We start from the raw sequence: 24140 nt of genomic DNA, 5'->3' as shown, positions 1-24140 counted from the left end.
TTTTTCCCCAAAATCGTTATTTGCGAGTACCCCCAAAAATCGTATTAAAAACAAATATCCGGAAACAAGGGAATTTTTCGAATTTTTAATATTCGATGAAAATTTTTTTTTGGTAATCCATGTGGGGAAAATTTTAAAAAACGATGTGCCCGATTGGGAAAACCCTTTTTCGTAAAGAGTGGCCAAAAAATTGGGGATTCCGTGTTCCGGGAGGCCGTTGCATTTGGGGGAAAAATGGGAAGGTTTGCAGAGGGCGTGGCGTTTTCGGATACGAAAAAAACGACCTTGAAATATTTTAAAAAACAACGGAGTCTGCCCCCAAGGGGTTCCCCCCCAAAAAGCTCGATGTCTGACCCATTGAAAAATTTCCGTACGGTAAAGGGTTTTGGAAAACGCCCCAAACCCTACAAAATTTTCCATCGAAGTACATGAGATACGTCCAAGGGTTTTTAAAAGGTTTCCCAAAAAGATTTTTTTGTTTTTTGTTTTGCGTTTTTTCGGAAAAAAATTACTTTTTAAAACCCCGTTAAAAACGGTTTTTTTTCCCCAAAATCACCATGTCCCCAAGTTTTAAGGAGTAATTCAAAAAGAAAACCCCCAAGTTTTCAACCTAGGTCCCGATTTCCCCCGGAAAAGGGTTAAAAATAGGGGGATCCAATCCTTTTAACCCCATCGTTTTCGATCACAAAAATTTTTAAAAAATTGCTTAAAAAAAGCACATCAGTTTTTAAAAAAAAACATTTTTAAAAACCCCCAGGGGTCTTTTAGGGCCCCCCCCCCCGGGGGCCCCCTCCCAAATCGTTTGTGCGTGTTTTTATAAGCCCCCCCCCCCCCCCCGGAAAGGGGTTTTGCCCGGCCAAAACGGGAAAAACAATTCACCCCGAGGGGGGGAAAAAATAGTTCGTTTTAGCTTATGGGCGCTGCGATGTATCGTAGGGGAAAACCCTTTTCGCGTAAGCAAAACGAATGCCCGGGTTTTTGGAAAAATTGGGGTTTGCGTGTTTTTTAAAAAAAAAAAACCTTTTTAACATTTTCATTTCCCCAAAAAGGGCCCCTTTTCCCCCTTTCCCCTTTTTATCCCCCCCTTTTTTGGGAAAAGAAAATTTTAATTTTTTTTGGGGAAAACCCCTAAAAATTTTTCCCCCCAAAATGTTAGCAAATTTTGTGAAAAAGGCGTGAAACCCCCCCAAAAATTTTAAAGGGGTGGAAAAACCCCTTGTATCCGTAATAAAGCAAGGGAATGTGCGGGACTCTGTAAACGTTCCGGTCAAATGACAGTGATCGCGTACGCGCACATCTCCTTCCTCAAATGGTCGTTCGCAGATATGACAGTGAGTCGCGTTTCGAAATTTTTCCCACTCGATGTAAATTCCGCCATAGTTTATTGTCGAATATCGTTTTCGCACGATGCATCAAATCGTATAATTCCTTGACAAACCACGATACATAATCCTCGCGATAAGATTTGTACATCGACGCAGTCTCATCGTATACACAATGTATGTAGTACCCTACGCTGAAAACCTTGTGATGCTGATAGGTGAATCTCGAAATATTTTCATCGTTGGTCCTCTTCTTCTTCTCCAGTATACACTCCAAATCTGCATAAACCACAAAAAGAAGCCGCTCCTTCTTATTATGATCACGAAACGATAACCACTTATCGTTCTCATTCGGAAGAATAACAGCACAATCGTTCGTCGTAGTACAGTCAACTATGTGAAGCGACAACTTCTCGCTCGTATAAAAGTAATGCAGACATCTGTAAGGTAACAAATCGTACGCGTTACACAACTATATATATATATATATACAAAACCAATTAGTATACCCACCTATCGCACAGATACTTCTTTCCTGTATTCTTGCTCAATTGCGAACCTATCAATCGTGACAGATCTTTAATCCATGTGAAATGAGCGATAACATTTTCGTCGTCGCGTCTCGACTCTTGCAAGTACAACAGATTTACGTGTTTCTCTTTCTTCTCTTTGGTTAGACGAAGAGGAACGATTACATTGCCACCGTCTTTTTTTCCACCCCTCTTTCGCTCGGTAAATACGTTGATAGATATTATATATCATTCAAAAGTTCAAATTTCGTAATTTGTTTTAAGATAACAGGGAACTCGATACCCTCAAGATTCAACACAGTAGTATAATCCGGATACGATGATTTCCTATTCACATGACTTTGCACTGGATACAGAGCGGCGACCACTGACCAAGCGAAACACGCATTGTCTATCGAACGCACATTGATTACCGCCTTCCTCAGCATAATTTCTCGCGACAGCTCCACCCAACATCCCGCATGCATAGGATTATATTTGTTAATATTTACAATCAGATTCAATATACGTGATAGCGCCCATCCACTATCACATTCCTGAAACTCCTCCAATGCCACTAAAGTATCATCTGTCACGTGTTTATCGTACCACTCTCGCAGATCGGATGTGACGAAAAGCTCGTGATTTTTCGTAATAATACTCTTAGCAGATCTCTTAGCATCCGCAACGTACTCACCGTTGAATATTGTATTCACTTTCAAACAAATATGTCTCTGAAGGTTATCGCGTATCCGATCGAGAACGATATCTCTCGCGTCATCGAGGAACTGTCGAGGTTCGATGTAATTCGAATTCAACACCACACCAGTCAATACGCGATTGTTAAAAGCTGTTTCGATTTCCAACCACGAGAATCCCCCTCTTTTTTGCGATTCGACATAGCCAGTGCCCACATGTTCAAAACGTTGTCGTAGGACATTTTTCAAACCTTCCAATCGTGCTAATCGAGGGATCGCCGCATTTACAACTCCGGTAGATGTTCGTCGACGTTTACCGCTTCGACACGTCTCCCGCAAGAAATCGAGACACTCGTCACATTTTTCCTCCCATACTCGATACGCGTTCGCCGTATCGATACTCGTCGCACGATGAAATAGATACTCCACCTGCTCATCCATCTCTCTCTATATTAAAACAAAATCACTACCCTCGCTTACACGTGAACCAGAGCGTTTCACCGCAACTATTTCTAGGTATGTCGAATTTAATTTTTTTATACATCCTTCCAATCATCGATTCGCACACCTTTCATAGCTGCATTTTCGTACCTTCTTATGCGATCGTCGACAACAACTACCGTACTTTGAATCCATAAAATTTCTCGCGAACAATGATTCCCAATCTCTCTCCGTAAATGGTGTGTGGCTAAGTTCCAACACTTCTTCTCCTTTATGCAAGATGTAACCAACGTAGGACTCGATACCATACACTCGTAACAGTACACATCGCTACCTACATCTGAAACCGCACTTGACGGATCGCTGTCCGTACTCTCGTTCGGACTATTATCGCTATCGCTATCGCTTAACATATTAAAATCACTGTGAGAAGAACCTTACCCCGTGCATTTATATATCGTTCCTTCGTCGGAAACAACAAACCGCAAACCCATCTTATCTTTTACAAATAATAATACGCGATATAAAAACACGACGCATCCTATCACATTCAAAGGATGTTGTATCCTCTCTCTCACACACACATAAGGATATGTGTAAGGAAAAATCCATTATTCACATTTTTCTTTTTTACTTTTAATAAAATGCAAACTAAAATTAGTACATACATCATAATATATTATATATAAAAGAATCATAATAAATCGTCATAATGTTTAAAAAAACACGTACTACTATTCACTTTGATATTTTTTATACTGGTTGTATAATTTTATAACATTTTGTAATGCGCAACGGTTACTGTGTCTTCCACATCGAAACGTATTAGTAGAGTCTAGATTTTCCAACGATTCGATATCGTTGAAATGATTGTCGATCGTTTCGACTATGACATTGTCGTTGTTTAGAATGTCCACTAACCACTCCCGTTTTTCGAGACCTTTAACATAAATCAGTGCATCATCATCGCTCTCTCCACTGACAGCTTCAGCGATCAAACGCTGCGCCACGATACGGCACCACCCCGTCGTTCCAGCGCAATCCGTGATTATGCGCCATCAGCCATGAGGCGTGCGACTGATCCTTCTTCGTCAAGAAACGCCAGGGCATCAGGCACGTAAAAATGTAATGCGTTATTTCGCCGCCATTTTTCAGCACTGCCATCTCCTTCACGACGAATCGTTCACCCACGACGAATCCTTTACAAAAAACCACGTATAATACACATAATACACACGTTTTGTAAAAAAATAAACCAGAAACACGAACTGTACCTTGTAAATCGACGAATGTCGGCACCATGACTTCGATATATATGTATATATATATATGTCACCACATACGATTAAACCACGTCAATGTGGCAATCGCTAGGTGCGTCTCTCTTTTATCGTGTCCTACGTTCTCTCGGTGTGAAGGAAACAATCGTAAGTAAAAGTGAAATAGCCATGTAGGATATGCGTAAGTAGTAGATAATATGTGATTATCGTATGCGTCTTTTCCTCTCTCCTATATATTTTTTTACAATACGTTTTTCTTTTCCTTCATTAGCGATGGTACTTTCCTCAGATCATCAGCTACCCAATCCAAAAGCCGATTAACCACTTGCTGCTTACGATCTCTAGGGGAAGATGTCACAAATTGTGTTCTCATTTTTGCATATTTCCACCATTGACGTTTTTTCTTATTCTTAATATCATGAATGTCATACAAATCTACGCGAATCAACTGATGTCCAGTCTGTCCTTCCGGAGTGCTCACGGTGTACAGCTGACCATGTTCCAATTTTGTCATGTATTGGGATATTCCATCGTTTTGCTGTTTCGAGATTGAAGCAAAAAGCGCGTCCATACCTCCAGATGTCGATTCTCCTGACGATGCAAAAATCTTACGATCGATGTTCGGCGCATCGATAAGTGTCGCCATGTGACATCTAACGTATTCCTTCAACTCGTGTAACCATTCGAAGTATGTATTTCTCATGAAATTTTCCATAAACAAATGATGCAACACTTTGCTCTCGGAGGTAGAGAGGATACGATCCAGCTCTTCCAAAGAATACGTAGAATTCAGCAAACCTCTCGTTTTCAATACGTTCAAAAATGACATTAATGCATCTTTCATCGTCTTTGCCTCCCTCATACGTATCGTATTCGGATCTATCTTTCGCTGATGTACCATATAGGTCTGTATACATCCAATCATCATTCGCAGATTTTTTACAAACGTATTCGTAATCCACGTCTGATGTATTAAATCGATTATAGAACTCATAAACGTTTCTTCGAACACATCTTCCTCTTCCTCTTCCTCATCTAATAGTTGTTCAAACAAATTTCTCAGTGGATCTCGTCGGTAGCTCCTCGACCTCTTTACTTCGAGACTCCATCGTAGTAGTACACAAATAATATTAATACGTTCGAAACCAAAATATATGACGAAAAAAAGCCTCGCCCATACGCATTTATATACTATTGTCCATCGGACATGTTGACGGATGTGGTTTCTATCGAGGATGCGAAAACTGCATAAAAATAGACACCCTTATGAAGAGTGAAACAACGTCATACGAGAGAGAACGCATCCTGAAAGAGGATGCAATAATGTCTTATCACATCTTTGTGGTATCTATCAAAGTGACAGAACTGTGCAAAACTGCATAACGAAAAATCTTTAAGGGCTCGACAGAGAATGCATGTGATATTAGACAAAAACTTTTTTATAAAACTGCATAAAATAGATTCTTATCGTATCCTTTAAGAACGCGGTGTAACTGTGGAAGAAAAAATATTATTTATTGTTTCGTTTATCTTTTTTTATTATTAAATTAACAGCGACCGAACGCGACGAACGAAACGTTGGTGCGAGCGAGAGCGACGATTTGGTGCGAGCGAGAGCGACAGCGCACGCGGGAAGAAACATACATGAAACTGCGTAACGAGAAAAATAATAGATTATTATTATTCCGCTTCTTTTTATTACTATTAAACTAACAGCGATCGAACGCGACGAACGAAACGTTGGTGCGAGCGAGAGCGACGGCAAAAATGGAGGACCGTATCTTTAAGGAGGTAAGATTACATTATTATATTATTATATATTTATAGTGAGTGAGAAACCCGTTGGTGCGAGCGAGAGTGACGGCGCGTACGCGGGAAGAAAAAATGCGCGAATCCCCTCAGTCGCTCGCCAGCTCTCAAGCTCGCCGGATCGTCGTCGTCGCGACGCATCACGCCGTGACGTCACCAGCTCTCACACACATGCGCCCGTGGGGACGGGGGCCTGGGAGGAAAACCGCGAGAGGTGGTGGGAGGCCATAGCAGCTCACATTGGCTGCCCCCTCGCATCACAATACCCCTCTCGCCCAGTTTTCCCCCCGGTCCCTCATCCCGCGGCTTGCCCCGTGGCTTAGAATATACATAGATATGCTACTTACAAGATTAAGTATACCGTCGGTATTCGCGTTATCGGATGTACCACGAGGAGATTGCTTGGTCGGAATTTGCACATCATGGTGCGCGTGCGTGCGTGTGTGCGTAATTCGGGACAAAAGAAGAAAGACTATATAAACATAGGTCCGAAAATAAGTCGAATTATAACCACTTTTTATGTTAAAAAAATTATAATTTAATTCATAAGTACAATCATAATTTATTTCATAGTGTTTTAACATAAATAATTACATTTCAGATTGTTTTGGTGTTACTCAGGATGTACTATGTAGAAGCACAGTTTGCTTGATATCTCTCTTTCTTTCATTTTTTTATTAAAAAATTTTTTTTTATTTTACTGGAAAGAATGTTAAGCAGATTATGCCTTCACGTGGTGCATCCTAGATAACGATAAAATAGTTCGAAATGTATCTATTTATAATACAAAATAGGAGAAATGGCCGTGAAAGTCAAAACTAGAGTCAGAACTTTAATACTTAAATAATTCAATCTGAATTACTGTATATACTAGTATATATATAATAGGTATATTTATATATATATATAGGTATACTTGGGCATCTGTCAACATAACCCATAGAAAGTCGATTTGTGTCTGCATCATAAAGTTATTCTCGATTGAAAATGTCAATTTACGAGCCAAATTCTCATCATTTGCGGGAGATTTTAATTTTCTGCTTCAATATGAAGAAATCTGCGGCTGAGGCTCATCGAATGCTCTCAAATACTTATACTAATACGGTGAGGCTGCTATTAGTAAAAGAACGTGTCGTGAATGGTTTAAGAACGGTGATTTTGACGTCGAACTGGCATAGGGATGGAAGAGAGAAGGTTTTCGAAGATGCAGAATTGGAGGCATTACTTGATCAAGACTCGTGTCAAAATCAAGAAGAATTAGCACGATCATTGGGAGTAACTCAACAAGCCATTTCAAAACTCTTCAAAGTCATGGGAATGATTCAGAAGCAAGGAAATTGGGTGCCCTACGAGTTGAAGCCGAGAGATGTGAACGGCGTTTGTTTGCTTGTGAACAGCTGCTTGAAAAGCAAAGACGGAAAGGATTTCTGCATCGAATTGTGACTGGAGACGAAAAATGGGTTTATTACGATAACTCCAAGCAGAAAATCATGGGGAGTTCCCGACCATGCTTCCAAACCGAACGACGACCAAACCGAATATTCACGGCTTCAAGGTCATGCTCTGTATTTAGTGGGACCAGCTCGGCGTAGTGTAAATATTATGAGCTGTTAAAACCGACTGAAACAATCACAGGCGATCAGTATCGAACGCAATTGATGCGTTTGAGCCGAGCATTGAAAGACAAACGGCCGCAATACAACGAAAGACACGATAAAGTGATTTTGCAGCATGACAATGCTCGACCCAATGTTGAGGAAAGTGGTCAAGACATACTTGGAAACGTTGAAATGGGAAAGTCCTGCCCCACCCTCCGTTCTCCAAACGTTGCTCCCTCTGACTATCACTTGTTTCGATCAATGACCTGGCTGACTAACACTTCCGGTCTTATGAAGAAGTAAAAAATTGGATCGATTCATGGATCACCTCAAAAGATGACCAGTTTTTTCGACGCGGGATTCATACGCCCGAAAGGGAGAAAGTAGTGGCCAGCGATGGATAATACTTTGAATCATAAATGTATAACCAGTTTTTTATAATAAAGCCCCGAATTTCGGAAAAAAAACGACGGAAGCAAAGTTGTACACCTAATATATATATATATATATATATATATATATATATATATATACATTGTACTTACATATATCATATTTGTAGTCATTCCAACTGCGCACCAAATTCTTTCGGACTTAAAAACGCAATTACACTACTATAGTAATATCGTGAAAATTAAATTTTAATAATTTGATCCTCAATCAGGCATCCTATTAAGATGTTAATATGCTGAAAGCTATAAATAAATTTATTGCGTAAAATATTACTTCAGCCGTCTTGGGCAATCTTAGAAAGACGACGTGCATGGATATAAGAGCAGGTTGCTCACTTAGAAGTCCGTCGCCAGCCCGGAAGCAAGTTGTAGACAAAGACGGGGAGTCGAACCTGGATCCCTTGTATTCCGTACGAGTCTCTTAAGTTTTTAGACTGTACCCATAGATAGTACCTGTAGATAGTACCTGTAGATTCATATTGTAATTATTTACGTTAAAATACTATGAAATAAACTATGATTGTGATTATGAAAAGTACATTTTTTAACATAAAAAAGTGATTATAATTCGGAAATAATTTATTTCCGTATCTATGTTAACTTTTTATACAGGGTGTCACCAAAATCCGGACAAATTTCAATTTTCCGCTATATTGTGCCTCCACTAGAGATTGTAGCGTCTGAGAAGTTTGCTTCTAGTAAACAGTCATATTCTCAAAATGGCCGCGATGTTGAAACCAAGTGCGGAGTATAATCGAAGACCTTTGCCCTGGGCGCTCAGCAACGGAAATAATTCGATTCTTTAGATATCCGAGATCAACCGTTTATGACGTTGTGGTAAAATATATCGCTTTAGAACAGTCCAACGAAGATTCCAGTATGCTAGCGAGGAAGAGTCACTCTTGAAAAAATGCACCGCGAGGACCCCCGGTCGTTGAAAGAGCTCATGTGCTGATTTCGGATGATCGAGGGCAATCGTTGCGCGTTCTGATGGATGTAGTGAAGCCGTGGATGGAAACTATGGCGTCCGGAAGACCATATATTTTTCAACAGGATGGTGCTCATACGATTCAAAATTGGCTTTCAGACAACGTCGATATGTTTTAGTCTAAGGAATTTAGCTTTCCAACAGATTTAAATCTTTTGGACTACTTATGGAGCGCAGTTGAAAGAGTTACAAACAAGTCTCGGCATCCCAATGTGACGTCATTAAGGACCGCTGTTGAGGCAGCATTCGACATGCACAACGCTACATTACAGCATGCGTGTGAACGCTTTAGACCGAGAATATAAGGTGTCATTCAAGCTAATGGGGGATATATCGAATAATTGTGCTCTACAGGGATCCCCCAAGTGTTATGTAAAAAGATTTTTTTTTTTTTGTAATATTTAACATTTTGTTTAAAGAAATTGTTCGATTTGTCCAGATTTTGGTGACGCACCCGTATCCACACACACACACACACACACACAAATATGCGCGCACACACACATTACTGTATATATACATACATTCTCTAAATATGTAAAGATGTGTAATTTTTAAACCGGAATTTTTAACCGGAATTTAAACGGAATTTTATATTTGAATATTGCTTGTACATTTCGTAAATATTTTGGGATATTCTGAAGTTTTCTTAGATTCTTTTTAGACAGTTTTTAGAAATCTTTCGTGAATATTTCGGGAATATTTAGCTGGAAATATTCCAATTTTATTAAATAATAAAAGTATTTACTATAATTATGTTATTCCTTATAAACAAATATTATAAACTTATGCGAATGAATCCAAAATGCATTTCTTAATATGTCTACTTTTGTGGTCAGATTGAATTCAAACTATAAGAAATTATTATTTATTATTATTTAAAGCTTCTAATGAATTAAGCATTTGCTCTTCATTTGTTATTATACTTAAAAAAAATTAACAACTCGTTATGGTACCCACTTCATCATGTTACTTCCTCTTTCCCTACCGGTGTTGCAAAGATACAGTTACGATTGATGGATAGCACTAATGCATTCTATTTTTGAATTAAGCATTTAGGTTAAAAATCTTGAAATATATTTTTACTTATCAATTTAATATTACACAATACATTATGTGCTTTTATATTTTTATATTTTTGTAGATACTTAAAATAAAAATTTAAAATAAAAACTATTAACACTATTTGAAATCATGGTACATAAATATTCAGACATAATGTTTTTTAAGTACTTGATGCAAATATCTAATCCGAAAATGGAAAGTATCAGTGACGCATTTAGAGTATAATATAATCATAATTAAGTAATATAATCATACTTAATTGAAATAATTTATTGAACAGTATTCGATAATAAAAATAAATATTGTCACAGATGTTTCGATTCATGACGAGTTCACCAACCCTGCGAATTTGGACACAGCAGGATCTGTCGATCGCCTTCTTCTAGGATTAATAAATCAACCATGCCAAAGACGGGACGAGTTCATAACCGAAGAGATGACTAATCATCTTTTTCAAACGCCTGGTTTTCCATTCGGCATGGATCTTGCTTCTCTCAATATTCAGCGGGGTAGAGATCACGGTTTACCGCCTTACGTCCGATGGCGTAAGTCTTGCAGCTTAAGTCCAATAAGAACCTTTGAGGATCTTAATAAAGTGATGTCGCTGGACGTCATAAGAAAATTAAAATCATTATACTCATCAGTGGAGGATATTGACCTCTTCTCGGCCGGTCTAGCAGAAAAATCGGTAGTTGGCGGTCTAGTTGGCCCGACTTTCGCTTGTATAATCGCTCAACAATTCAGTAATCTGCGACGTGGCGATCGATTCTGGTATGAAAATCCCAACAGTGAAAGCAGTTTTACTGCTGATCAGTTGCAACAGATCAGACAAGTCACTTTGGCTCAAGTACTGTGCCAAACGATGGATGGCATTGAAACCATACAACCATTTGTTTTCCTCGCGACAGATGTATTGAAGAATCAACGTCTCTCTTGCAATGATTTAGCTATTGGACATCTGAGCCTTGAATTCTGGATCGAACAACCATTTGAATTCAAAAGCAACATCGACAACTCGCAAAAAGTTAAACGAGCGGTGACCGATGCAAGTTTCTCTATTTCTAGGTTAAAAGAGGAAAACATCCATCCTAGAAGAAAAGTTCATCCCGAAAGTAATCTCAAACATACAAAAGTTACAACTCTAAAACCTTTCCAGAACAGCGTTAATCAAGAAAATAAAATCCTTGTGAAAAGACCACTTGTGCGTCCAAATAACAACAACGTCACTATCGTGATCCAAAATAATGCCATAAACGCGCCTGTTTTCATAAACGAGGGTATCTACGGTTCACATATTAAAATCCAGGAACAGCTTCCTATTAGCTCAACTTTTCGACCGCAGGGAAAACCTATACCGACGACTATTCCTCATTCATCAAATTTTTATTTAGCACGTCAACCGTATGTTCCCTACACTTTTAACGATCCCCATAATCCGAATCCATTAGCTTATGGATACAGATTTCCTCCTTTCACACAGGATGACGTCTTTTACGATAACTACTCTGCCACTAGTCCCAGACCTACTCTTTACACTTATTATACAAATTTCCAGCAGACTACTACGCAAATACCAGAGAGTGACGATTATTTGATTAATTATGGACTTTTATACCACAAATTGATTCCAGCATATTCTTACAAAAAACCTAAACTTCTAGAAAATTTCGGACATCATAAATTAAAAGATGAACAAAATCCAGCCCAAAAATTGAATTACGCTGATCCTAAACTTTTAACAAATATGGAGTTGATCAGATCTAGTTATGCATCAAGTGATAAATCTTATACACATAAACCAAATTATGATGAATATAAATATCCAACAATTACACGAACAAATTTCCGACCGAATTATGCAACGAATGATGAATTTTATCATACATATAAACCAAGTTATAATAAACAGAAACCTTCAACTATACGATCAAATTTTCGATCAAATTATGAAATAAATAACGAATCTCATCATACTCACAGACAAAATTACTGTGGATATAAACCTTCAACAATCACGCAGCCAAATTATGTATTAAATAATGAATCTTATCATACAAACAAACCAAATAATGACGAACATAGGTTTTTAACAAGTATGCAATCGAATTTTCAATCGAATTTTGGACGGAATGACAAATTATATCATGAACCAGATTATAATGTACTTAAACTTCCAGACAACTCGCGACCAAATGAAGATTTGCATCATGTACAAAATCTAATTTATAATGAATTTACGTCCTTAATGAACTTCCGATCAGATAAACCAAATCAAGAATCATATGGTAAACAAAAACTGAACGGTGTCAGAAATCTATATTTACAAAATAGTGATTTAATTAACGGATTGAATGAAGGTCATTCCATTAATCTCAATAAACCACAATATCAGGAACAATGGAATTCGAACGATCAGAAGAAACCTAGCAAGACACTATATAATTACGATGATCTTAATCTGTATAAAAAAAAGCCGGATGTTGAATCACCAAGTTATAGCATTGATAAGTCCCATCAAACATTGTTTACTACTAAGCCAAGTAACAAATATAATTCTCAATTTTGGAAAAAAGATTTGCTGCAATCTATCAAAGATTCTGTACAAAATAGACTTTATGGATCTTTATCTGTTCCGAGTTCTGAAACAAATATTCTTTCTTATCAAAAAGATATATTTACAGATTCCAATATTTTGTTTTCTATAAATAACAACTACAATCGGTACTCTGATACTACTCAGATTGATCAAAAAATACTGTCATCTACTCAAAGCGATTGGACAGACGTTTTATCTCATATAAAACAAGGCAAAATTCAATCTTCTTTTAACAAAGATATATATCCATACAGTTCATTTTTATTCAATCAGACACCAACAAGTTATTCGACCTATCAGAAAGACCAATCAAAAGCATCTTTAAAAGTGTCAGGCAACAAATCCTTTGTTGATATAGACTTACATGAACATAATTCTCATAAAAATCTTTCAAAATCACATAGTTTAAATGAACAATTATTATTCAGCACTTCGTCAGAAATTTCAATAATTGATATTCAAGTACATAAACAAGAAAAAAATTTGAATCCTAAACGAACAAAAGTGCAAAACGTCACAATCGTCAGTGAAACGATCGAAGCAGTCCATCATCCTGATCATATCGGATATGTATCTCAGCCTAAAGCTATTAGTGAAATTTCAAGACCATTAGTACAACAGATAAAGAGCAATGTACCCGTTATTAAGAAAGCTGGACAATATTACTATGAAAAAAATATCTTACGTCAATATCCAGATGAAATAGTTAGCCAAAGTCCCAAAAGTAATCCTCACTTGGCAGACAAATCTGACGGAACATTCATTCAGGACCGAAAAATGACATCTGAGAAGATTGTAGTAGAAACATCAGTTATTGATAATCCCATAACGAACTCTGAAGTGATTCAAAATGAAAATAAATTGATACCTACGCTTCTGATTATTACTCATAGTAATCACACAGGTGACGTAAAAGATGTCCAAAGTGCTTCCTCGATAGATATCGAAAGTGTTGCACCGGCTGACGTTCCCGACAGGTATTTCTCTTAAATACTGTTTACATAAACAATTGCACTTTGAAATCGTAACGTACATATGCTTTTTACGTAATTGACTACAGATAAGCATGTATGATATTTCATTGGAGACACTATTTCGCAATAATCGTAATGTACCTTCAATTAAATTTTCTTTTATTAAATGTTTCAGATATCTTTAATTATCTGTTACCTGTATTATTTAATAAACTTGAAATGTCAATAAATCTTTATGTTCCGGTTTAAAATTCAATGAAACTTTTTTTTTGCTAACAAGTTACCAAGATAATTTTACATTTAATAAAATATCCGATTTCTTTTAGAATAAATCATTGAATGAATTTGCAAGAGGACATAAATTTACCATTTATGAAAATGATTGCAGTTTCATCCGATATATTCGTAAGTTTTAAAGAATTACCTAAGTCCATTAAATCGCGAAGTCATGATACTTCATGACTAATATGATTTTTTTTTAAATATGGAAATAAAGAAATTTTTATTTTATATTTTAGGCTTTATTCTTATTTAATAAAATTGAACATATTATTACATCCGAGCTCCGGATAACCAAGGAACTAGAGAGGGATGAACAGATACTAGCTTTGGAGGTCCTGCCACATTTACACTCCGGATTTCCAAAGGGTTAGAGCGGAAGATCGTGACTGGAATTTCTTTCGCGGTCAACGCCCTGCGGAGCAGATCACGAGTCGAACGCACATATGTTAAAAGCCCAAAACTGGATCAGTGCGCCATGTCGTGCGCTATAACGCCAATTAATGTTCGATGGTCCTTGTCTTTCGGTCATGGCACGAAATTATCTTAATCTATGTGAATCCAGTGTAATCTCAGGGGAACAGAGGATAAACACGACAGAATTAATTGAATAATCAAGGCTTTATTTCTATGATATAATTATTAAATTTATTTATTAGGAAATTTGAATACAAAATGTTACAATAAAAATAGACATTAATTAAAAATAAATTATAATTAAAAATAAACAATACAATTTTCTTGATCCATTATATCTGCGTGCGTGCGTGTTGGGTACAGAACAGAGAGGTACGATGAAGGAGAAATGTGTTAAATCAAGGAAAATTCATAGGGTTGACAGAAAATTAGAGAGGGACTGGAAAAGAGAATGGAATGAGAGGTGCGAAATTGTTGGATGGGTATGATAAAGGGGAACGGACATCTCTTGATATGCACGATTAAGCGGTCGTGGGAAGAAGGAGGGTACGCTAACCAGAGATAGATGAGTTCATTCACGTCTTGTACTAATGATACGTTGGGGAGGATGAAAATTAGGGGCTATCGTGCGGAGAAAAGAGAAAAGAATCATCTGTAAGCGGATGAGGTAATTCCGAAGTCGGATAAAATGATGATTCCGGGCTTGGAACGGAGAAAGAATGTCCGTCGGGTCCAGATGTTCATTCAGAACTGGGGATATCGCAGTAAGAAAGTTCAAAAGGGAATGAGAAAGGGAATTTCAATTTCAATCTTATAAACCTATTTTGATACTTGAACAATCAAATAAGACCTCTTTTAATATTCTTAATCTACAGCTTCTATTCAGAATACATACTTCTTTTGAACCCAAAAATAATAAATTTTCGAATAACTCGCATTTACAAGCTCAACCTAGAAGCTCAATTCATTAGATTAGAATCTATTATAAATCTAGAGTCTATATACGTCGTAATTATAAATCTTTAGAGTTCAACACTACGTCTTAAAACTATGATTCAAAGTAAAAGCAAAATTTCAATTCTGGCGAAATTTATCCGTCAAATAATGACGTATAAAGATAGCGAATTTGCAAGGTAAGTTAGAGAGAGAGAGAGAGAGAGAGAGAGAGAGAGAGAGAGAGAGAGAGAGAGAGAGAGAGAGAGAGAGAGAGTGTGTGTGTGAGTGCTCGTTTGTGGGCGTTTCTTATATGAGATAGAATAATTCTATGTTCTTAGACAACTGATTGCAACGAGTGCCCTTTGTAGTCGCTCAGACGGTGAGTGCCCGGCGTCGTCCCTTACTTTTTATACGCGACCTGTGATTCGCTAACTTTATCCTTTAATAATTCAAAAAGTAAGCATTGGATAAAATTTTTGTACAGAAAAAATTATCTTAGAATTCAGCCAGGAACACGTCTGTGCAAGAACATGGAATTTTTTCGAATCACCCTGTATAGAGATCCTCCTGGAGTCAGTCAGGTTCGAATTGATGGAATTTCTATGGGTGGTAATAGAGTTTTGTTAATTATTGGTTACAGTTCTTCTTCTCGCTCCAAGATTGGACAAAGTTTGAAATGTGTTTTTGAGGAAGGAAAGGGTGTTCGGTGAAATTTGTGTAGTATCGCTTTAATTTTATTGCGCTTTTCACTAAAATTATATACGTCAAGAAAGCACACGTGCAGCGTCGACTACCAAAAACATTCTCCTCGTCCTTTTTTGATTTTACGATCACGGACTCGTAGAAATCGTCTCCGACTTAATCGTTAGAGAAATGTCTTGGCGCCGATCCTGCTTTCCCAAACGGCTTATATATTTATCTTTAGTCACGGTGTCCAAGGAGTTCTTGGCGTTCTTTTGGTTCTGCTGTTCGCGCACGTGCATTGATTTTTAGTTTATCTCTGAGAGACATTTACGGAGGAGATACTGGATTTTTGGCTTAATTTTCCGTGTGAAAAAAAATTTTATTAACTTCTAAATCTTCAGCATCTGACTTGTTCGTTACTCGTAATTGTCTATTATAATGCTACAAATTCCAGACCTTCACAGAAGAAAGAATCGTAGAAGTCTACGTAACAATATATTATCGCATTCAATAAAGTATCTACACATTTATCAGGAATGGCATTTTGGTTTTGCGGATTTTGAAAAAGATAGCATTAATGTTAATGTTGTCGAAGACATTTTAATCGCAGCTATTGTTTCTTAATGTTTTATTTTTATTATTTTATAATTAGTCATTTACTAATAATATGCAATAAACATCGGTTTATTTAAAAAATGGATCTTCTTAAAGAGCGTTTTTTACATGCATTGCTTTTTGTTTTTTTAATCAAAAGAAAACGGCAGCTGAAGATTATAAAATTCTGATGGAAACTTATGGTAATGTTGCTCCATCAATTAAGACATGTGATTCAGATAATTCCAATGTGGTTTAATGTTAACGACAAAGGTCGCTCGGGACAACCAATAAAGCTGTAAAATGCTGATCAGCAACCATTATTGAAAAAGCTGATTTGCAACCATTACTGAAAATTCAGTACAATTCAGAACTTACCAGAGAATTAAATGTTAATCGTACAACGATTACTAAATGTTTGATATGGAAAAGATTCAGATAAAAAGAAAATATTATTACAATTTATGTCTTTTGCTGAAAATATTTCAAAAATATTGCTGCAATATTGCTGAAGTAATATTACAAAAAGAAGTCTTCTCAATGTTTCTGCAACATTGTATTGCAATATGCAACATTGAAATGTTGCAGCAATGTTGCTAAGTTTTTGTGCTGTACGGGTAATGGCCGTATTTTCACTCTTTTTTCAAGACAGATTAAATTAAGTCTCTTCGAGATTTCACTACGAGATTAAGAGAGTGATTTTCACTTGTTCCGATCAATGCAACATATTTTCATAATTTCGAAGATGTGCAAAAATTTGTTGAAAATTGGATCAATTTCAAAGAAGAATCTTTTTATCATCTTGTTATCCATCTTTTGCCAGATAAAGTTATACAAAACGAAAGAAAATATTTTGATTAAGGTATTCGTCCATATCTTGTTTAAATAAATCAGTTTTTGAGAAAAAATCTTCAAAACTAAATCACATTCCTTATATATATTAGGTGTTGGAATTAATTCGTAGCGTTTTTTAATGAAAGAATGTTATTTATTTCACATGAGCATTAAAAAATACATTAATGAAAGTACTTCCCATCACTTGTAAAACGCTACGAATTAATTCCAACACCTAATATATATATATATATATATATATATATATACTAGATGGGGTGAAAAGTAACCTCCTTGACCGCCAGAATGCGCCACTACAAAAAAGTTTATGGTGCCTTGTAGTCCGTTCATATTTAGGCAGACATGCCAAGTGGCAGTGCGATACTGCCCTTAGTTTTGTTTTGAGAGCTGATTGTTGTTGACGTGTTTGCGAAAACAATTTTCGTTCTCTCATAAAACATTATTTTTTGAGAGGCAAAACGGCGAAGGAAACAAAAGAAAAGTTGGATAAATATTATGTGGCTAATACTCCGTCAGATTACACCGTCAAATATTGGTTTCGAGAGTTTCGTGGTGGCCGCAACTCCACTACCGATGAAGTCCGCAGCGGCAGGCCCTTCGATGCGGTTACCGAGGAAAATGTCAAAAAAATACATGAAATGGTGTTGGCTGACCGGAAAGTGAAGGTGCGCGAGCTAGCAGATGCTACAAAGATTAGTACTGAGCGAACACGCCATATTTTGGGCGAGATTCTGCATAAGAAAAAAATTTTTTTCATTCCCAAGGAGGTTACTTTTCACCCCACACATATATATATATATACAGGGTTGGCCATATTTGACGGAAAGATCTGGGCAACACTGTAACTTTTGACAGAGATGTTAGATCGAGTAACGACGTTTTCCATGATTGAAAAAAAAAACATCTTTCTATCTTCGTACCTATTAAAATCCCATAAAAATAAAAATTCTACTTAATTTAAATGATACGTATCAGGCATATAAAAGGTGTGATATCAATAATAGGCGTTAAATTTGCCATGAAGTTAAAATCCCATAAATAAAAGTTGTACTTAATTTGAACTATACGTATCAGGTATATAAAAGATCTGATATTAATTGGCGTTACAATATAATCTTTAAAAATTGTTGCCTCGCTCAATCCTCCTCCTACTGAACTCTCCCACCACTAACGATATTCTCTTTATTTGGTTACCGTTAGTTGCTTGTCTCGTCATTAGTTCAAATTGACACGTTAATCATTAAGTTGGAGATTTATATGTGACGAGACTTCTATCCAAAGAACAGAATTTAAGATTCAGAATTTCAAGATTCATTTTCGAGCAAATTGTCATCTTTGGAAACTTTTTGCTAATTTATTGATCTTTAAAAGTTCTTGTCTTAACAGTACACTGACCATAGGAACAAATTCAATTTCAATTTTTAATCGTGGAATTAATCTAAGATATTCATTATTGTATAAGATTAACAATAAGATTGGAAACAAGACCGTTTATGTTAAATAACATTACTTTAAATATGAAACGCCACTAACGGTCTGAATATTGAGATGTTGAACTAATATATATATTCATATAAATGAATTAATTTCAGAAATGATAATTACGTGCCGATATGGTTGTCGAACTTTCAACGCCATCAATCTGAAATATTCATGTATTTTCACAAATTTTTAATAGCATGACACATTTACTGAAGTACATTATGAAGACATTAGTAGAAACTTCTATATTATGCACGGGGTGTTCAAACCTGATGGAATGACATTAATTTTTCCTCCTTTTTTTTTAAAGCACATGTCTTCAAGAGAAGAATATAGCTAGATTGTAAGCATCTAAATCAATGTAATTTTATAATTTATGTATATGTCCGTTAAATTTAATTTCAATTATTATGCGTGTTTATCGTTAAATGTTATTTAATAACAACTTCAATTTGTCATTATTATTTATCGAACAGTAGAAATGACCCAGTGTAAGATCGAAACGTCTGATATATAATTTAAGATTTATTAAAATTAGCAACTAATAACTAATTTTAGCTGGCTCTAAGCCTTTTGTCAAACATATTTTTGAATTTAATTAATTGAGTGTCATTAATATTGTACAATATTATACAATTTTATTAATTCGTTATGTTTGATATGAGTTTAAACTTGGTGCCAGTTAATATTACATCTTTTATATGAATGATATATCATTAGAGTTAAGTAAATGACAAAGTACCAGTTGGGTCTTATTTTTTAATTTGGTAGAATTTAACTTGGTTAATTAGGACTATATCATTTAATTTTTATTATAATAATAAGGCTCAATAAATCAAAATAAATAAAAGTAAAAAGGGCTACGAGCTTAAAACATAAATTGACAAACTGTATGAGTAGTTAAAGAAGTTTTTTTGAAATAAAACTATGTCATAAATTAAAAACGTAAAATATAATTTGACAATCAGAAGGTGAACAAACGTTTCGATCCTAGTTGGATCATTTTCAATGTGACAAATAAATTAGTGTGACAAAGTAAATTAACAACGGTAATTAACAATAGAGTTATAACGTAGATAAAAAACATAAGAGATCAAGTAAAATTCGCATTCGGACGCAAATTAACTATAAAACTCGCTCCAAATTGAGAGGAAATCAAATAAACGATTATAGTTGACAAAAATGTGCTCCTCCGAACCGTATGTGTATATAAGGACGAACATGTTTCTGTTAGCAAGTATAAATTGTAATAATAAATTAACGGTAGAAGTAAATAAAAATAAAAATAATAAGAACAATAAGAAAAGTACGAATCGAGTCGCAAACAGTAAAAAGGAAAGTACAAATAAGTCGTAAATAATAAGTCAAATTTAAAGAAAGAGGCAAAAATTATCTTTGATATTATAAGACAAGCACATAAGAAAAAAGAGTAAATCGCCAACATGCATTGCATATGTATGATAAGTTTAGAACAAATAAATTCACAATAAATACCTTATGTGTGTGTCGAAATGATGTATTATAGATTAGGCAATGCGAATGGAATCGAAATTGATCGTCTCTCTAAGATATAAAGTACGATATATAAAGACAAGAAGGTTGAAATGGAAAACTAGAAAGGGAAGGGGGAAAAAAATAATAAGAAGGAAAGAATAAAGTGGAAGGGAGAGAAAGTAGGGAGAGAAGAGAAGGATGGGGAAGGGAAAGCAATCAAGAGGGAGAAAGAGACTGGATGATCTGTGAATAAGTATTGGGTAAAGATTCGGTATCGTTTTGTCTATTAAGGCCTTGTTTCTGTCTTTTAATATGAATCATTTCAGATACCAATCTCTTATTCACCTTCGCTTTCATAAAAAACCGATTTGGTTGTCACATTTGTAACTTACTAAAACAATTATGCAATCTCGTCAAATTGAGTGTAAATATTGAGACTCGTATAAAATTCATTAATTCATGCTTGAAATTAGAGTTAATTCCGCCGCATCTATATAAGTTTTTCAAATCCAATGGAATTTTGTTACACAACAATACTTGTTATAAAAGACTCGAAAGGACAACTTAGCAATGTAAAGGCAATCATGCGATTGAAGTTGAGGGACGCTTACTGCCATTTGCACTCAACTAGAAATAACATCTTTTTACTTTATAACACAACTTTTCATAACTTACCATTCCTTGTAACTTGTCAATTTTTCAAATATTTAGATAAAATTAACAGTTTCCATTTCTCTAAACAAATGTTTAGAATAAATAAAAAAATAAATTGGCTAGGACAGAAAAAATTAAAATCATTAAACTCAAAAATTAAACCAATTTCTTACAACGTTACCAAAGACACTAATTATCCTCCTAGTGTTCAACTTGTTGTTGATGGGCGATCGTACAATGAACAATCCATTTCCGAGAGAATTAATATTGCTCCCAACGGTTTTGATGGGGCTTCTCCTTTAGACTCGTTACGAGAAAAATGGTTTGTCAATTTGAGCGACATTGACGTTCCCTTAGAGGTTCGTTACCTCTTGCAACTTGGCGAAAAATTCGGACTTCCTATCAACAAGTACAATAAAGACAGTACCTTAATCGAATTTATCAAATATATAGAAAGTAATATCACTGGTCGTCCGAATAACATTATTAATTCTGTCAGATATAATTCCCTTCCAATTCTTAATAGATTCCAAAATAATTTTCCTTCTCCTACATCCACCGACAAATTAATTTTGAACTGGTTGCGCACTACAAAGAGATTTATCAATGACCACCCCAATATACTAATTACTAACGCCGATAAGGGTAACGTCACTGTTGCTCTAAACAAAGACTCCTACGTTTCGAGGATGGAGGAGATTCTCTCGGACACGAGTACTTACGCCTTAGTGGACAAAGATTCTAGTAAGAAATTAACGCGAGACTTACGCGCTTTTTTAGTGAGATGGAAGCGGGATCAATTCATCGACGAGTTGACATACCGTAGACTGCTTACTTCTGATGGTGTTACACCTAGAGCTTACGGCCTAACTAAAATACATAAAGAAGGTTACTCATTGAGAGTAATTGTTTCTTGTATAAACAGTCCATTATATAACTTTTCACTTTTTTTACACAATATAATCAGTGACAGTATTCCAAAAGCTCCCAGCTATATTAAAGATAGTTTCCATTTAGTTGAGCAGTTAAATGGTTCTGTGTTTGATTCTAATTATGTTTTGGCTTCGTTGGATGTAATATCTCTTTTTACTAACATTCCTGTTGAACTAGCATTAAATAGCATCGACAGGAGATGGGATTGCATCTCGGCGAAAACAAGCATATCAAAAAATGAGTTCATTATGGCTGTTAGATTCATTTTAAATTCTACCTTTTTTACTTTTAACAATAAAACTTACAGACAGGTGTTCGGCACTCCAATGGGTTCACCTTTATCTCCAATAATCACGGACATTGTAATGCAGGATCTAGAAAAAGTAGCACTAAAAAAACTGTCAACACAACCCTTGTTCTATTTTAGATATGTTGATGATATTTTGCTCGCGCTTCCATCTGACATTGTCGATGACACTTTGAACATTTTCAATTACTTACATACGAGATTACAATTCACCTTGGAGGTTGGTGCAAATGGCAGATTAAGTTTTCTCGATACAATACTGATTATAGATAACCAAAAAATTATATTTGACATTTACCATAAAAAGACATTTTCTGGAAGGTTCCTTAATTTCCATTCAAATCATCCTCTGTGCCATAAAAAAGGCACCATTAGCAGTTTTATTGACAAAATCATCTTATCACATCCACGATTCCAACAAAAAAATTTGATAGATGCTATTCATATTTTCTTAAACAACTGTTATCCTCTTCCCTTTATTTTCTCTACAATAGAACGCAGATTAAAGTTTCATAAATATAACAAAGATACTACACACTATTCACGCAATAAAGACAAATATTTTACGATTCCTTATGTTAAATCCATTTCTGAAAGTTTCCTTCCAATCTCTAGTATGTTTCATTGTAAATTGGCCTCTTCTATTCCCAACACGTTAAAAAGCTTCATAAAGAGAGGAAAAGACGAACTTAGCTTCCTATCCAGTCAGAATGTTGTCTACAAGATCTCATGTGATGATTGTGAGGCGAGTTATGTTGGTCAGACAAAGAGAAAATTGAGCACGAGACTACACGAACATATCTCTGACACCAAAAAGACAGGTTCTCCTACTGTCATAACTGATCATCGAATCAATTTTAATCATAATTTCAAATGGAACGATGTGAGAATTTTGGACTGCGAATCTTCTTACAATAAGAGATTGGTATCTGAAATGATTCATATTAAAAGACAGAAACAAGGCCTTAATAGACAAAACGATACCGAATCTTTACCCGATACTTATTCACAGATCATCCAGTCTCTTTCCCCCTCTTGATTGCTTTCCCTTCCCCATCCTTCTCTTTTCTCCTTACTTTCTCTCCCTTCCACTTTATTCTTTCCTTCTTATTATTTTTTTCCCCCTTCCCTTTCTAATTTTCCATTTCAATCTTCTTGTCTTTATATGTCGTACTTTATATCTTAGCTTCTTAGAGAGACGATCAATTTCAATTCCATTCGCATTGCCTAATCTATAATACATCATTTCGACACACACATAAGGTATTTATTGTGAATTTATTTGTTCTAAACTTATCATACATATGCAATGCATGTTGACGATTTACTCTTTTTTCTTATGTGCTTGTCTTATAATATCAAAGATAATTTTTGCCTCTTTCTTTAAATTTGACTTATTATTTACGACTTATTTGTACTTTCCTTTTTACTGTTTGCGACTCGATTCGTACTTTTCTTATTGTTCTTATTATTTTTATTTTTATTTACTTCTACCGTTAATTTATTATTACAATTTATACTTGCTAACAGAAACATGTTCGTCCTTATACACACATACGGTTCGGAGGAGCACATTTTTGTCAACTATAATCGTTTATTTGATTTCCTCTCAATTTGGAGCGAGTTTTATAGTTAATTTGCGTCCGAATGCGAATTTTACTTGATCTCTTATGTTTTTTATCTACGTTATAACTCTATTGTTAATTACCGTTGTTAATTTACTTTGTCACACTAATTTATTTGTCACATTGAAAATGATCCAACTAGGATCGA

The 24140-nt window shown here is 35.5% G+C and overlaps 2 protein-coding genes across 4 annotated transcripts in view; one reads left to right on the top strand and one right to left on the bottom strand.

Moving 5' to 3' along the window:
* The window catches only part of LOC105148824 (uncharacterized), a 131663-nt gene extending 114265 nt beyond the window's left edge, over window positions 1-17398 (top strand). Inside the window, exons 10-13 of one of the 2 annotated variants that reach the window (XM_087407521.1) lie at window positions 10474-12255; window positions 12340-13735; window positions 14059-14137; window positions 14251-17398. In XM_087407521.1, coding sequence (XP_087263647.1) covers window positions 10474-12255; window positions 12340-13735; window positions 14059-14071 — 3191 coding nt within the window. In that variant the 3' untranslated portion in view covers window positions 14072-14137; window positions 14251-17398. Of the gene's footprint in view, window positions 1-10473; window positions 13736-14058; window positions 14138-14250 lie in introns of both variants that reach the window. The other variant, XM_087407520.1, reaches the window with a different exon arrangement.
* Window positions 1269-5253, bottom strand: LOC147909026 (uncharacterized). Of its 2 annotated transcripts, none has more exons than XM_087407533.1 (2): window positions 3991-5253; window positions 1269-3910 (listed from the first exon to the last, which is right to left on the bottom strand). In XM_087407533.1, the coding sequence occupies exon 2, from the start codon at window positions 2968-2970 to the stop codon at window positions 2074-2076; it is 897 nt and encodes a 298-aa protein (XP_087263659.1). In that variant the 5' UTR covers window positions 2971-3910; window positions 3991-5253; the 3' UTR covers window positions 1269-2073. The 2 variants fall into 2 exon arrangements, with proteins under 2 accessions (XP_087263659.1, XP_087263658.1); XM_087407532.1 differs by having other exon boundaries at window positions 1269-4169; window positions 4245-5253.
* Window positions 17399-24140: the final 6742 nt, after the last annotated feature.

The sequence above is a fragment of the Acromyrmex echinatior genome, chromosome 7 (assembly GCF_024713525.1).
Source record: "Acromyrmex echinatior isolate Ae372 chromosome 7, ASM2471352v2, whole genome shotgun sequence".
Classification (NCBI taxonomy): Eukaryota; Metazoa; Arthropoda; class Insecta; order Hymenoptera; family Formicidae; genus Acromyrmex; species Acromyrmex echinatior.
The sequence above is the reverse complement of the archived record's forward strand: the minus strand, read 5'-3'. Positions and strand labels throughout refer to the sequence as shown.

Excerpts from the sequence above, each read along its gene's own strand:
- LOC147909026 (XM_087407533.1), bottom strand. The coding sequence starts at position 2,970 with ATGGATGAGCAGGTGGAGTATCTATTTCATCGTGCGACGAGTATCGAT.